This window comes from Ovis canadensis, chromosome 2 (genome assembly GCF_042477335.2).
Source record: "Ovis canadensis isolate MfBH-ARS-UI-01 breed Bighorn chromosome 2, ARS-UI_OviCan_v2, whole genome shotgun sequence".
NCBI classification, from domain to species: domain Eukaryota; kingdom Metazoa; phylum Chordata; class Mammalia; order Artiodactyla; family Bovidae; genus Ovis; species Ovis canadensis.
The window spans coordinates 166,142,267-166,158,432 of NC_091246.1; the positions used below are offsets into that span (position 1 = coordinate 166,142,267).

Below are 16,166 nucleotides of genomic sequence, written 5' to 3' on the forward strand. Positions count from 1 at the left end.
TAATTATGTATTAAAAATAATTTTCCTTGGTTATGCACTTCCTTTATTTAGCACATCTATCTTCCCTTTCTCTGTCCTACTTCTGTTCTTTCAGAACAGGTTTTCAATTAAGACAACATACTTTTATTTAATAATTGACTAAATGAAGTCTTCAGATTTAGTTCTTACTAGTACCTAGGACACACAATTCTATTTGTTCCACTTTAAGTCCATTTAATATGATAGCGAAAATAATAATCAGATTACATTCAGGACACAGCAACTATGACTTGAAAAACACTGAGTTAGTAAGAACATAAAAGTAAGAAAATTTTCTGTCAATGGCTCTCAAGTTCAAGGTTGTTGTTTAAGAACTAAGGAATTTGTGATACAAATAAATACTATAAGTGTCAGGTGTATCAGGTTTCTATTTCTGATCAAACCCTTTATTTGCTGTGAATTTCCCAGCTGTGAAACAGAAAATTCAGTACTTGATACTCTCTGCGAAGTAAAAACATGGTTCTGTATCAGTCCTGTTACTCTTAAAGACAGGCATGTTCTCCTGACTAAGTCCGCTAACAATTAAGCAGAAAGCACAAGTGTTACAGACACGTAGATTAAAAGAAACCAAATGTATGAGGATTCAATTCTTTTGCATATGTCCATCAAATATAATGGAGAAGGAAATGGCAACCCACTCCAGTATTCTTGCCTGAAGAATCCCATGGACAGAGGAGCCTGGTGGGCTACTGTTCATGGGGTCACTAAGCACATCAAAGATAAAAATGTAACTTTTAAGAAATTCCTTAAATTCTCTTTAGGTAGAAAAGGAGTTTCTATCCATATTAACTGAATTGCAACTGAATCCACTTTAAATGATCTATCCAGAACTGAGAAACTATGTAATGAACATAACTGGTACGGGGCGTACTTAAAACTGCCATGGGCAAATTCCCTGGTGGTCCAATAGCTAGGATTCTACACTTTCACTGCTGTGGGCCCAGGTTAGATTCCTGGCTGAGAAACAAAGATCCCGCAGGCCCCGTGGGGTAGCCCAAACAAACAAATAACTGCTACAGCTTTTCAGTTGTTTACAAAACTGCTGTTAGAAACACGTCTCATTATGAATTTACATACCATGTCTAATATTTTGAAACAAAAGAAATTTGTTAAAAACAAACCACCTTGTGACTTCAATGACTACAGTGGGTTATAGTTAGCAGAGAAAACATGAACAAAATCTTTTAATAACAAATAATGGAATGGTACTAAGTTGAGACACAGTACCATTACATAACAAACATAAACATAAGACAGGAAAAATGGCATAGACCAAAACCACTATTTCCTTCTGATGACAGGGGAAAGGTAAAAATAGAAAAAAATCTTATTATCTATGATGCTAGCATCACATATAATGCGATTTAAATTCCCTGAGAAGTGTATGCAAGCCTAAAATACAAATGCTTATTTTATGCTGATACATGGTAGTGTCATAAAATTCTAGAGCTGACTGTATGGACTTGTTATATTCTGAATCCATACATGCAGAGTACTGATGATACAATAATGAGAAACATATATATTTTCTGGAAGAGTCAAGTCAAATAGTTCTGAAGTGTTTCAGGAAAGTACAGTAGAAAGCTGCAAATATTTGGCCATATTCAAGTTGAGACGGAACATTTAAAATCAATCCTTTGTTACGGTATTCGTTTGTAGAGAAAAAATTCAATCTACAGTCAAATCTACTTATAAATGCTTATGGTTGATATGTTTTTAAACTCTCTTTTTGGCAAAATTATTATAATTTTTGGTACAGGAATTTCAGTTAAATAATTTGAACAATGTCTTAGAGTTGGCTGAAAAAGGATGTGACCTAATATTCGTCAGTTCAGTTCAGTTGCTCAGCCATGTCTGACTCTTTGCGACCCCATGACTGCAGCATGCCAGGCCTCCATGTCCATCACCAAAATCTGGAGTTTACCCAAACTCATGTCCATGAAGTCGGTGATGCCATCCAGCCATCTCATCCTCTGTCATCCCTTTCTCCTCCCACCTTCAATCTTTCCCAGCATCAGGGTCTTTTCAGATGAGTCAATTCTTTGCATCAGGTGGCCAAAGTACTGGAGTTTCAGCTTCAACATCAGTCCTTCCAATGAACACCCAGGACTGATCTCCTTTAGGATGGACTGGTTGGATCTCCTTGCAGTCTAAGGAGCTCTCAAGACTCTTCTCCAATACAACAATTCAAAAGCATCAATTCTTCGGCACTCAGCTTTCTTTATAGTCCAACTCTCACATGCGTACATGACTACTGGAAAAACCATAGCCTTGACTAGACAGACCTTCATTGGCAAAGTAATGTCCCTGCTTTTTAATATGTTGTCTAGGTTGGTCCTAATTTTGCTTCCAAGGAGTAAGCGTCTTTTAATTTCATGGCTGCAGTCACCATCTGCAGTGACTCTGGAGCCCCCAAAAATAAAGTCTGCCACAGTTTCCATTCTTTGCCCTTCTATTTGTCATGATGTGATGGGACCAGATGCCATGATCTTAGTTTTCTGAATGTTGAACTGTAAGCCAACTTTTTCACTCTCCTCTTTCACTTTCATCAAGAGGCTCTTTAGTTCTTCTTCACTTTCTGCCATAAGGGTGGTGTCATCTGCATATCTGAGGTTATTGATATTTCTCCTGGCAATCTTCACTCCAGCTTGTGCTTCTTCCCGCCAGGGTTTCTCATGATGTACTCTGCATATAAGTTAAATAAGCAGGGTAACAATATACAACCTTGATGTACTCCTTTTCCTATTTGGAACCAGTCTGTTGTTCCATGTCCAGTACTAACTGTTGCTTCCTGATCTGCATACAGATTTCTCAAGAGGCAGGTCAGGTGGTCTGGTATTCCCATCTCTTTCAGAATTTTCCAGTTATTGTGATCCACACAGTCAAAGGCTTTGGCTTAGTCAATAAAGCAGAAATAGATGTTTTTCTGGAACTCTCTTGCCTTTTCGATGATCCAGTGGATGTTGACAATTTGATCTCTGGTTCCTCTGCCTTTTCTAAAACCAGCTTGAACATCTGGAAGTTCACGGTTCATGTATTGCTAAAGCCTGGTTTGGAGAATTTTGAGCATTACTTTACTAGCGTGTGAGATGAGTAAAATTGTTAGGTAGTTTGAGCATTCTTTGGCATTGCCTTTCTTTGGGATGGAATGAAAACTGACCTTTTCCAGTCCTGTGGTCACTGCCCAGTTTTCCAAATTTGCTGGTATATTGAGTGCAGCACTTTCACAGCATCATCTTTTAGAATTTGAAATAGCTCAACTGGAATTCCATCACCTCCAATAGCTTTGTTCTTAGTGATGTTTCCTAAAGGCCCACTTGACTTCACATTCCAGGATGTCTGGCTCTTACTATTTTTACACTTCTAAGAATCCTGCTGTCTAAAGTCATATTAGGTATTAATCCATTTCAGCTTCAAAAGGTCATTAAACTTCACAGACTCACGAACTTTATATAATGGGATACCATTTTCCTTACCTAAGTTCATTTGGGAGAAAATTAACCAACTAAGTTGGAGAAATGATATGCCAGCTTCCAATCATGCAAACAAATCCAATTTTCCATAACAACCTCTAAATAGACAAACGTGTAAGTAAAGTTTGAAAATAAACAGCTCAGTAATTAAAAAGGACTGAACACTATTGAGACAAAATTTCAACCTAAAATGATTTAAAATCACTTTGAAGAAGTATAACACATCAATTTTATATAGTAAAATACACTGTCCAGGAAATAATTTAGAAATAAATACATTTTACAGAAAGAAAGGATATCAACAGTTTAAGTCAAGCCACGTCTAGCTTTGCCTTTGTATACCATGCATTTTTTGCAATTTATACATTATAAAGACATTCACAAGTTATACACTTATATATATGTGATAAAGAGAAGACTATCCACAGAAGAAAACAAATAAAAATTACATCTTAAGAGTCTCTAGATGTTACACATTATTCACAATGCCAAGGTATATTAATTTTAGTACAATGTCTCTTAAAACGTAAAATACTTCTTGATCTCAATTAGAGAGGTATATTATCAGACCAAAATTACATTTTTCAGAAAGAAAGCTTTAATGGCATTTCTGAGGGGCAATGCTTACATTTAAGCAAAGTCGATACAATAAATGAAAGCGAAAGGAAAAGAGGCTTCCCTGTTGGCTCAGATGGTAAAGAATCTGCTTAAAATGCGTGAGACCCGGGTTTGATCCCTGGGTCTGGAAGATCCCCTGGAGAAGGAAATGGTAACCTACTCCAGTATTCTTGCCTGGAGAATTCCATGGACAGAGGAGCCTGTCAGGTTAGTGTGTTAAGCTTTCTATAACAAAAACACTTTTGTGCTATGATGATCTAATAGTAGCTAATAATCACTCTGCCCAGAGAGAATTCTCTACACATTCTCCCTACACACTCACCATACCAGGCACACACATTCAAAGTGAGTGGTTTTACAGGTATTGGTTTGGAACTTTTGGTTAAAATGCAAACCACAATAATAGAGTTTAGTTTCCTACATTGGGGGGAATTGTTAAGCTACAATTCCTTTCCTCAGTAGGATCATGAAAATAAACCTTCAAAATTCATCCTGAAAGACTAGTGGATAATGAAAAATTAAGAAGAGAAGAGGATATACTTTTAACAAGTAGCAACTTACCTGATATGCCATTCTTGCTGGTGTTCAATAAAGCTACAGATGCTGCAGAAACTCTTCTATTGTTCACAGTCTGCCCTGGTTTTCTTGAGGTACATTCTTCACTATCACTGTCCTGTAAATTTAGTAGCCTTGGCTGGAAACACTGTAGTCGACATGATCTGATATTGCTTAATATTTCAGAAAGGGACAGTCTATTTTCACAATGTTTATTGGAAGCATTGGTCCGAGAGAAATTAGAAGAAAAGTCTATATTTTGGGAAGCGCTTGAAAAACCATTCAGCATTTCAGGGTCTATCTGTTTCAGGACTGGGTCATGTTCTGTGGCTATCCGGTCCATTATGACCCTGAAAAACAATATAAAGCCAAATATTACCTAGAAGAACTTCATAACATTTTCTTAATACTGTCCCCTTCCATCTTGTAAACAAATACCATGTCAAAACGAACAGTTTACCTTCCACCTCTGCCAATTCGCCTTCTTGCAAATCCTATACATCGTCTTGGGACTGTGAGTGTTGTAAGACAATGCCTGTATCTTAACTTATCCAAATCTGCCAATTCTGAATTTCCAAATGAACGGTTAGTTTGGTCCAAACGAGGCTGCACAAAAGGGAAGGAAAAATTGAAACTCATAGAATAATTCTGAAATGAAGAAAAGTTAAATCATGATAAAAATAAACTACAGTATTAGCAGAACAATTAAAATTTAGATATAAAAATTTAAAATCGGGATTTAAATGTTAACCAGGTTAAATTCTATAAAACTGATAAAGAAGTTCACTCATCAAAATAAACTAAATTTTTATGACTATCAATACATTTAAGATATATTTTAAAAGAAATATATTTAAAGAACAATGTGGCTTCTAACATTTATGTAGAAGAGTTGCTATTCAGTTGCTCAGTAGTGTCCAACTCTCAGCAGCTCTAGAGATAATGAATTTAGTAATTTATAAACTTGCTACTGAGATATATTACAGAGACTTCGACAGGATTTTCAAAAACTGCACTTCAAGAAAGCAAGCATGACCTTATTTTAGGTACCTGAGTATGTTCTAGTGTCACCCAGTTTGTAGTCAATGAAAACCTGAATAGAATTTGTATCCTACTGTTGTATGAAAACTATATAAATCTCAATTATGTTGAATTGGTACATGGTGCTTTTCAGGTCTACTATATGCTTCTACTTTTCTGTAAATTTATTCTATTAATTTTTGAGAGTTTGATATAGAGATTCAACTAAAAATCTTAATTTATCTACTTAAAAAAATAATTGTAATATATAGTGGAACCATATGCAACTTTGTTCTGTATTTTCCACGTCTTCTGTAAATGTGTTATCATACTTTCATAATTTAAAAAATAAAGAGAGAAACAAAAAAGAAAGCATGCACAGATGAAATTCATACTTCCTCTATTTTTAATGACATACAGTGCATTTCTTAGCCTTCCCATTTCCTCAGTTCAGTTCAGTTGCTCAGTTGTGTCTGACTCTTTGCGACCCCATGGACTACAGTAGGCAAGGCTTCCCTGTCCATCAACAACTCCCAGAGCCTGCTCAAACTCATGCCCATCAAGTCAGTGATGCCATCCCACCAGCTTGTCCTCTGACGTTCCCTTCTCCTCCCACCTTCAATCTTTCCCAGCATCAGGGTCTTTTCAGATGAGTCAATTCTTCACATCAGGTGGCTAAAGTATTAGAATTTCAGCCTCAGCATCAGTCCTTCCAATGAATATTCAAGACTGATTTCCTTTAGCATGGACTGGTTGGATCTCCTTGCAGTGCAAGGGACTCTCAAGAGTTTTCTCCAACACCACAGTTCAAAAGCATCACTTCTTCGGCACTCAGCTTTCTTTATAGTCCAACTCTCACATCCATACATGACTACTGGAAAACCCATACCTTTGACTAGATGGACCTTTGTTGGCAAAGTAATAACAAGGAGCTGACCGTGGCTCAGATCATGAATTCTTTATTGCAAAATTCAGACTTAAATTGAACAAAGTAGGGAAAATCACTAGGCCATTCATGTATGACATAAATCAAATCCCTTACAATTATACAGTGGAAGTGAAAACAGATTCAAGGGATTACATCTGATAGACAGAGTGCCTGAAGAACTATGGACGGAGGTTCGTGACACTGTACAGGAGGCAGTGGTCAAGACCATCCCCAAGAAAAAGAAATGCAGAAACGCAAAATGGTTGTCTGAGGAGGCCTTACAAATAGCTGAGAAAAAAAGAAAGCTAAAGGCAAAGGAGAAAAGGAAAGATTACCCATCTGAATACAGAGCTCCAAGAACAGTAAGGAGAGATAAGAAAGACTTCTTCATTGATCAATTAAAAGAAATAGAGGAAAACAACAGAATGGGAAAGACTAGAGATCTCTTCAAGAAAGTTGAGAGATACCAAGGGAACATTTCATGCAAAGATGGGCACAATAAAGGACAGAAATGGTATGGACCTAACAGAAGCAGACGATATTAAGAAGAGGTGGCAAGAATACACAGAAGAACTGTACAAAAAAGATCTTCATGACCCAGGTAACCACCATGGTGTGATTCCCTCACCTAGAGCCAGACATCCTGGAATGCAAAGTCAAGCGGGCCTTAGGAAGCATCACTACAAAGCTAGTGGAGGTGATGGAATTCCAGTTGAGCTATTTCAAATCCTAAAAGATGATGCTGTGAAAGTGCTGCACTCAATATGCAAGCGAATTTGGAAAACTCAGCAGCAACCACAGGACTAGAAAAGGTGAGTTTTCATTCCAATCCTTAAAAAAAGGCAATGCCAAAGAACGTTGAAACTACAGCACAATTGCACTTATTTCACAAGCTAGTAAAGTAATGCTCAAAATTCTCCAAGCCAGGCTTCAACAGTACATGAACCGTGAACATCCAGATGTTCAAGCTGAATTTAGAAAAGGCAGAGGAAACAGAGAAAAAATTGCCAACATCTGTTGAGTCATCAAAAACAGCAAGTAAGTTCCAGAAAGACATCTACTTTTGCTTTATTGACTAAGCCAAAGCCTCTGACTGTGTGGAACACAACAAGCTGTGGAAAATTCTTAAAAGAGATGTGAATACCAGGCCACCTGACCTTCCTCCCGAGATATCTGTATGCAGGTCAAGAAACAACAGTTAAAACAGGACATGGAACAACAGACTGGTTCCACATTGGGAAAGCAGTATGTCAAGGCTATATATTGTCACCCAGCTTATTTAACTTATATGCAGAGTATATCATGAGGAACTCTGGGCTGGATGAAGAACAAGCTGGAATGAAGATTGCCAGGAGAAATATCAATAACCTCAGATATGCAGATGACACCACCCTTATGGAAGAATGTGAAGAACTAAAGAGTCTCTTGATGAAAGTGAAAGAGGAGAGTGAAGAAGTTGGCTTAAAACTCAACTTTCAGAAAACTAAGATCATGGCATCTGGTCCTATCACTTCATGGCAAATAGAAGGGGCAACAATGGAAAAAGTGAGAGGCTTTATTTTTGGGGGCTCGAAAATCACTGCAGATGGTGACTGCAGCCATGAAATTAAAAGACGCTTGCTCCTTGGAACAAAAGTTATGACCAACTTAGATAGCATATTACAAAGCAGAGACATGACTTTGCCAACAAAGGTCCATCTAGTCAAAGCTATGGGTTTTCCAGTAGTCAGGTATGGATGTTGAGAGTTGGACTATAAAGAAAGCTGAGCACTGAAGCATTGATAGTTTTGAACTGTGGTGTGGAGAAGATTCTCAAGAATCCCTTGGACTGCAGGGAGATCCAATCAGTCCATGCCAACGGAAATCAGTCCTGAATATTCACTGGAAGGGCTGATGATGAAGCTGAAACTCCAATACTTGGCCACCTGATGTGAAGAACTGACTCATCTGAAAAGACCCTGATGCTGGGAAAGATTGAAGGTGGGAGGAGAAGGGGGACGACAGAGAATGAGATGGTTCGATGACATCAGTGACTCTACGGACAGGAGTTTGAGTAATCTCCGGGAACTGGTGATGGACTGCGTGCTGCAGTCCATGGGGGTCGCAAGAAATTGGACATGACTGAGCAACTGAATTGAACTGAAGTCATTTTGACATGAGTTATCTGTTAATTCCAGTTCCCAAAACACCACAAAAAATATAGTTCTTACAGCATAATACTGGCATCCTGCCCGCCTCCTGAAAGCACAGGGACCATCAGGATCATTTTCTTCTTCAGGTTCTGATGCTGGGGACGGTACCTAAGAAAGAGGCATGAAGCATTCCATTTAGGAGTTACCAAAAGTCAACAATCTTTGTAATGATCTAAAATCAGAATCTGATCACAAACAGTGAGTCACTCCACATTACATACAGTAAGTAGTGAATTCCCTCAAATATTTAAAGATTAGCAGAAGTTTTGTATGGTTACTAATTATTTTTAATGGGTAAGTTCTTGCAGGTAAGTTTACATGGTATTGCTTAACTGTTTCTGAATATGTAAATGCTTTAAGCTTGAACATCATTAGTATGGTTTTTACATATCCCATTCATACATTTTATAAATACTGTTTGTGGCCATAAATACTTTGTAATAATAATTATGCTTCATCTATAGGTAGGTATGCTTTTATTCAAAAACTTCATTTCTCTATAATAAAGCCTAAAACTAGGAAGATAAAAGAAGCTTATGAATAACCTCCCTTCCCTCAAAGCTGAAAAGTTCATACATTGCACTGAAAGGGGAGTCCCTTATTTCCCCACTTGTTTTTAAAATCATTTTTAAAATTTTAACAGATCAGAAGCTGAAAATCAAAAGAGGAAAGAGGACTTGCTAAAAGGTAAGCAGACTGGTTTAGAAGTACTAATCTCACCATCTGACAGCAAAAGAATAAAGACTTTCAAAAAGTTGTCACATATTAAAAAGCACAGGACCAAGTGAGACTAGGACAAATCCCCCTACATAATCTGAGCGGACCTCTAAGGCAGCACTGGTACATTAGAGCAAATGTTATGTTATCAAAAACAGATTAAGTGAAATACAAATATACTCTGATATGGCAAGAAATAATATGGTTTCGATAAATTTCTACCCATAATGGTTAAAATAAAAAAAAGTTTTGGTACTTAAGTTTCAGTTGTCTCGCAATTTCACTTTGGAGTACATCTCTTTTTCTGACAACGCTGGCTCAACCACATTTACTTGCAAACTTTTGAACCTCACAAATCCCTCTCTTCCTATTTTGAGAGGAAAAATGCTTTCTCCACATTATTTCAAAACTGTGGTAATCACCACCGAGCAGGGGCATCCAGGGGAGAAAGGCATTTGTTTGAGGTTCCAATATACCTCCACCAACCCCATGGGGGAGACACAGAAACAGCAAGCTGGGGCTGACTCCTCTTCCTAGGGAGCCAAACTAAAATCTGAAATTGGAAAGGAGATCCCGAATGTGAATTTTACACTTTGGGTCCTTTATAAAGCAACTACCTCTTCTAGAATGTACATGGGAAGTGTCACAAACAAAGTCTCAGAAATTTTTTGCATCCCTTCCTCCAGATTACCCAACGAGGGGTTTCCAGGATTTAGTCTGAGATATAAGAAGACCGCGCTGATGTTCGGAGAATCAGAAGCATGATTGAGAAGAGACTGGGTTTCTATTCTGCTCTGTTGCAAATCAGTTGGAGAAGTCGGGTTAAAATGCTCTTTAAGGCTCTCTATTCCTTTATTCTTGTTTATTGGACATAGAAGAAGCATATGATTATTTTAATTATCTTTTAAGCAATAAAATCCTGATTTTGTAAAAGCCACATTCTAAATAGCTGCCTCACTGAATAATGTTCAACTATAGGTACATGCTTACTTACTGTTTACCAACCAGGGATACCATTATAAAAATTAATGTTGTCAAGGACCCAGTACAAGGATTCAGAGGAACCTAATAGTTTCAAAATGTAATTTCATGTGGGAATGGGGACTATATGAATAAATATAAGAATTTAGAACAGAGATGAAGATTCCTTAATAGATGAGGAATATAGGTCTAGTATGCTGAGTGCGTCTATCAAACTGGATAGACTGATTCTAGCAATATAGGAAAAGTTTCTACTAGACAGTATCCCTTAGCATCATTCTTATAAGGCTGGGAATGTATAGGAGAACTTTACTGGCTTTTATATATGTATTTATCTAACCATTTCACTCCTCACTTAAACTTACTGCTAGCAATTCCTTCTCATATGCTGTTTTCTCTGTCTTGGACCCTTCCCTACATTTTCTATCTGGAAAAGACCTACTATTTGTGCCCTCATTCCTTCAAAATGTCATCTAATTCATGTCCCATGACTATTCAAAGCCCTGCCTGAGTCTAACAACATAATCCTCTGTCAATTTTATTTATTTTTAAAATATTTTTTAACTGCCCTCCCATCCAGACTGCCACATAACCCTGAACAAGACCATCTGACAACTTTTAATAAATGAGTTCATTTAAGTGCTTTTAAAGAGCATACTAAACTAAACACATTTTGTGCATTGTTACAATGTATATGAATGCTGAAATATTATCTGGGCTAGAAAAACTAAATCATCTACAAAAAAGTAAAACTAATATAATCTTAGGCAAAGAAGACAAATTTTATATAAACTCTAGATTTTAAATAGTTACTACAACAAGTTTTATAAACTGTCTTGCTTCCAAATTTATCTGTCATGTTGGTTTAAAAAAATTTTTTTAAGCAAGTCAGTCGAAATGTTGAAATACAGTAAAGCATGTTATAGTACTCTCTTTAGGTTTCCTATATCGTATGAAGAAGAAAAAAGGAGGCCACTGCTACACCAGGTGCTAAACAATGTATTTTTTTAAAATCAATCCTTTAGTATATAAAATAGAAGTCTTTGTTTTAAAAGACAGCACATATGAAACAAAAATTTAGATTTTTAAACTTAAAATTTGCTATAAAACTGCTATAATATAACCAAAGAATTAATTTCACAAGTTAAAATCTGAGCCAATTCTAAATCTTCTTTGGAGTCAAACAGTTATTGTTAAATAAATTAGCAAAATTTTCATTAAAAGTTGTAAAATACAATGCTGATGGAATATGGGAATTATTATTGGTGAATGTTTACAATTATGTGTTAAATGTCTTAAAATATTTATAATCTTTAGCTCAGGAATTCTGTTTCTAATCATCTGTTTCAAATATGGAGGGACGAGGTAGAGATGCTCATTTTTATAAAAGGGAGAGCTTAAAACCACCTAAATGCTATACAAAATAAATAAAATATATTCAACTGATAGAAAATAACAAAGCAAAAACCATTTCAGTAACTACATAAATAATGCGGAAAACGTTTATGTTATAACATTAGGTGAAGAAAGCAAGAATCAAAATTCTAAGATATTATGTTTTAAAATAGAGCAATATAAAAGACTAGAAGAAAATGTCTGTAAAATAGTTTTAAAACAAGCACCTGTGGAAATTCATCTTCCTCTGAGCTGTGAAAGTCATATTGCTTAAGGTCACTCTTATTGATCACAGGCAAGGTCTCAGGAGTGGGCTGCTGAGATGTTAGCACAGCCTCTGCTTTAGGCTTCTTTGGGTACTTCTTCTTTTGACGAACCACATCAGAAGCCTCTTCTTTCAAAGACAAATGATGCGGGTGCTGTTTACATGATGATTTTTCCCCCAAAAGGAAGAAATGAAAATAATTTTAGAAATCATAAAAAACTATACTGCTCTTTGAAAAAACATACATTTTTACCCAGGAGGTAATTTATTTTCTGGTTTTAATATGCAGAAACTACTATTTGATGATAAGCCAAAAAGTGCTTTGCTTTCACAAATTATAGTGAAAAATATTATGACATTTAAATTTACTTTATATTGTTAGCAATACTTTAAACTAAGATATTAGTGATTTTTTAAAATTCCTCTATTATTATGCAATCCAGTATTTAAAATGTATTTAAATTCTATTTTAATTTTATTTAAGTCTACTGATTAATGATGAAAATTAACTATTTTTACTTCTAAAATGACTTGAATTAGATTATAAATACATTAATTCATTTCTATGCTTATTTCCAATTTTAAAAAATATCTACAAGTGGAATAACTTTTCTGAGACAGAAAAGTTCACTTTTTAGAATTAATTACCACCTCAGCTGAACAATAATCAAACTGTCTTCAAGTACCCTAGAGTTCTTTGGTGGCATACAAGAGGCTGTCTGGCAGAGACATCTCTGGCAGAGATGGGTGGAGTTTAGAACCCAGCTATCCTCAAGAGAGCAGCTGTTTCTGTTTTAATATACTGGCATTCCTTTTAATAAATAAGAATCTACTTTAAAAAGTTTGAAAATTACTGTTCTAAGCATCAAATTACAAGCGCTAACAAAGTGTCAAAGTATTTAGGAAGTTTTACATTTTTTCAAGTAGCTCAGATTTTCATTAAAACTACTTTAGGGTCAAAAATGTTATACATAATGAAAACATTGCTGAAACACTGAGTTATTGAGATATAAATGCTTTCATACAATGGGCATGGCTATGACATCAAAAAGAAATCCCCAACTTCTCAGAAATTACTTATATTTTCAAGAAGGATGTGTGACAAATGAAATATAGTTAACTATGTGAAATGCAATCATATTTCTAAAATTAGTATTTAAATAGTGTGGGTGTTTAATTTTAGAGTGATCTAAGATTAAGAATCAACATATAACAAAGGCTGATTCTGCACTAATTTGGGGTTGAGATTTTCATATTCTCTGCCTATCAATAACATACCTAGGAAAAGCATTGATTTAGAACTGGATTTTAAAAAGTAATGTACAAAATGACATTTATTGTCTGGTTTATGGCAAAGTAAGTGTGATTTAAAGGGTAGGTGGGCTAGATGCCTGTGATTAATAAGAAAGAACTTTGGTGTTTGAATTGACACAGTTGAATAATGGAGGAGTCTCCCTACTCCACATTCTTCCTTGACCTTTAAGAAAGAACCCATGAAAAATGAGGATTGTGCACATTTTTAAAAGATGAATTTTCCACAAACACCCTAAGCCATTTTTAAAATCCTGCTACACAGTAGAGCTCTACTGTCTAAAAACTCAGCCAATAACATGTTTCTTTTTAAAAATCTAAGCTCTTCAAAGGTTTTATTACTTTTTGCATTTCTCAACTGAATGCTTTTATATACCAAGTGAATAATGAATAAATGTGACTCTTCAGGCTAAGAAACTAATCACTAGTCTCTTTATTAGGAAAAAACTGAGTTCTAGAAGTTATAGGACTTTTTCAAGTCAAGATAAGCAGCAACTGATAAATGCTGGTTATGGCAATAGTGAGGACAGTAACTTTGAATAGTCTTAATGAAGAAAGGTTTAATTTTGATGCCTGCCATCACAATCCAGGATTTGCTAAGGCAGTGATAATAACTAAGCTATAATTACCATTATTCTGTAGGGATACAAGATAGCATAGCTGAAAACACATGGTTTTTGTTTTAAGACCTAGACTCAAAATCTTAAATCTGCCACTTAATAACTATATGATCTAAAAGTCACACAGAGGTAAAAAATCTACCTCAAAGGGATGTTGTAAGATTAATCAATATGCATATAAAAAATCCTAGCAAAGTGCAAAAAGTAGGAACTCAAACATGTTAGTAATCTTCCTTCTTAACCAAACTATTATAAGATAATTTCAGAAACCAATTGTCCAGTCAATATTATCATACATGCTTCTCCCCAGAAGATACTCACCTTAGTTTTACATTCTTGGACTTTGTGATGATTTCCATTATGAAGAGTTCCTGGAGTGGTATATAATTCTTTTTCTGATCTACTGATCTTCACTTCATTAAGGATTTCACCACCATAGTCTCCTAAATGATATCTTGAAAAGGAAATAATATATAAGAAAATCTTACCGTTCAAAAATAAAAAAGAAATAGAAAACCAATGATATATCATTTACTTGGAACACAACTAATCAAACAGAGCCAACAATTAATCGGATTATTCTTAAGAGAGAAAACGCATGGGAATAAAGAAGCTCATATTTGGGATTTAGTAAAAACAAAACAACTCCCTCTCCTAATCTCTAAGATACACAGAAGATGGACTCTTCATATATTTCGTATTTTCAGGAAAAGGATTATTACATTGGTGAATACATTTTCAAAATGCACCAAAACAAGTATTTCCTAACTAATCAAAAAATAAAATCAATTAAACTTTATTTCTCTCAAATTTTAATAGAAACTTTAATACAGAGAATGGGACTATACAATCTCCAAGTTCTTTTCTAAATACAATTAAATGATTCTGCAACAACAAGAAATTAAGTGTAACAGAGGATCTATACTATTCACAAAAATATCTCCCAAATTTGCAACCCAAACTGGCAACTTAATGGTTTAAAAACAAAAAGCAAAAACCAGCAATCACAATTTTCAAAAAATGTAGACATTGTTAGATAATCAATCTCAGTAGTTATAAAGCTGAAATTTGGTTACATTTTGCCTTTCATTTGACTGAAGCGTTACTGGTATGTAAGAACAGCAATGTTACCTTTTTTCCACAACTTCTAAGGTTAAGTGCAATAATTCTCGTTTTGTTTTCTCTCTTCTCTTAATCATTTCCAAAATTGTTATGGCTCTACTAAATTCTCGTCTCAGTTTCAACATCTTTTCATAAGAGGCTTCATCATTCTTTCGATTCTATTCAAAATAAGTTTAAAAGAATAAATCCAACTGTCCAGATTTCCAGCTTCATTCATCAAAATCTTATCAGACCCAAATTCATTCTATAAAAGCAAAATGTTACACTTACACACACACACACACACATCTAAATAGCAATTACATTAAGACAAGCCATTTAACTAAAAACAAAAAAGCAAATATCTCAATAAATATGCAGGAAAAAAAGTTGCCAGCTATTGAAAAGATGGAATGACATAGATGGGATAATTCCAATACAAATAAAATTTTTAAAGTCTGCCTGAAACAAAAACTACTATTATCAAAAAATGTAATTTTTTCTTATTGTTACAAGGTCTTTCTCAATGACAGAGAGAAACAGTTCTGTTAAATCAAGGTTATCTAAAAACAGCCAAACTGAGCTGCTATTCATCCATTCAGCCTTTTAATAGTGGGCTGGACAGTTCAATACACTACAATGTAAAGATTCACAATGACAAGCAAAGCTTCACTTTAAAAACTCAGATATAAAATAAATTACAGAATATAAAGGATCTCAAGGAATGGAATTACCATGCTGAACGTAGTAAAACCTCACTGCAGAGTAGAAAAGAGATCTACTAGTAAAAGGTCTGAGTTTCATTATAAATTCTTACTTTGAAGTGTCAAATGTAACTTGAACTAACTCACAGGTAAAAGTTCAAACTAATAACTAGAGAAGGTTCAGTTATAATTACCAGCATCATGTGCATATAAAAGTTACTGTTAATAAAAATATTTTGTTCAATCA

At 35.1% G+C, this 16,166-nt stretch overlaps 1 protein-coding gene across 2 annotated transcripts in view; it reads right to left on the reverse strand.

Annotated features, from left to right (window-relative positions):
- The window catches only part of EPC2 (enhancer of polycomb homolog 2), a 130,046-nt gene that overhangs the window by 12,411 nt on the left and 101,469 nt on the right, over window positions 1–16,166 (reverse strand). Inside the window, exons 5-10 of one of the 2 annotated variants that reach the window (XM_069577607.1) lie at window positions 15,246–15,394; window positions 14,436–14,568; window positions 12,146–12,337; window positions 8,844–8,933; window positions 5,146–5,291; window positions 4,692–5,035 (exon numbers count right to left, since the gene is read on the reverse strand). In XM_069577607.1, coding sequence (XP_069433708.1) covers window positions 4,692–5,035; window positions 5,146–5,291; window positions 8,844–8,933; window positions 12,146–12,337; window positions 14,436–14,568; window positions 15,246–15,394 — 1,054 coding nt within the window. The remainder of the gene's footprint in view (window positions 1–4,691; window positions 5,036–5,145; window positions 5,292–8,843; window positions 8,934–12,145; window positions 12,338–14,435; window positions 14,569–15,245; window positions 15,395–16,166) is intronic. The other variant, XM_069577608.1, reaches the window with a different exon arrangement.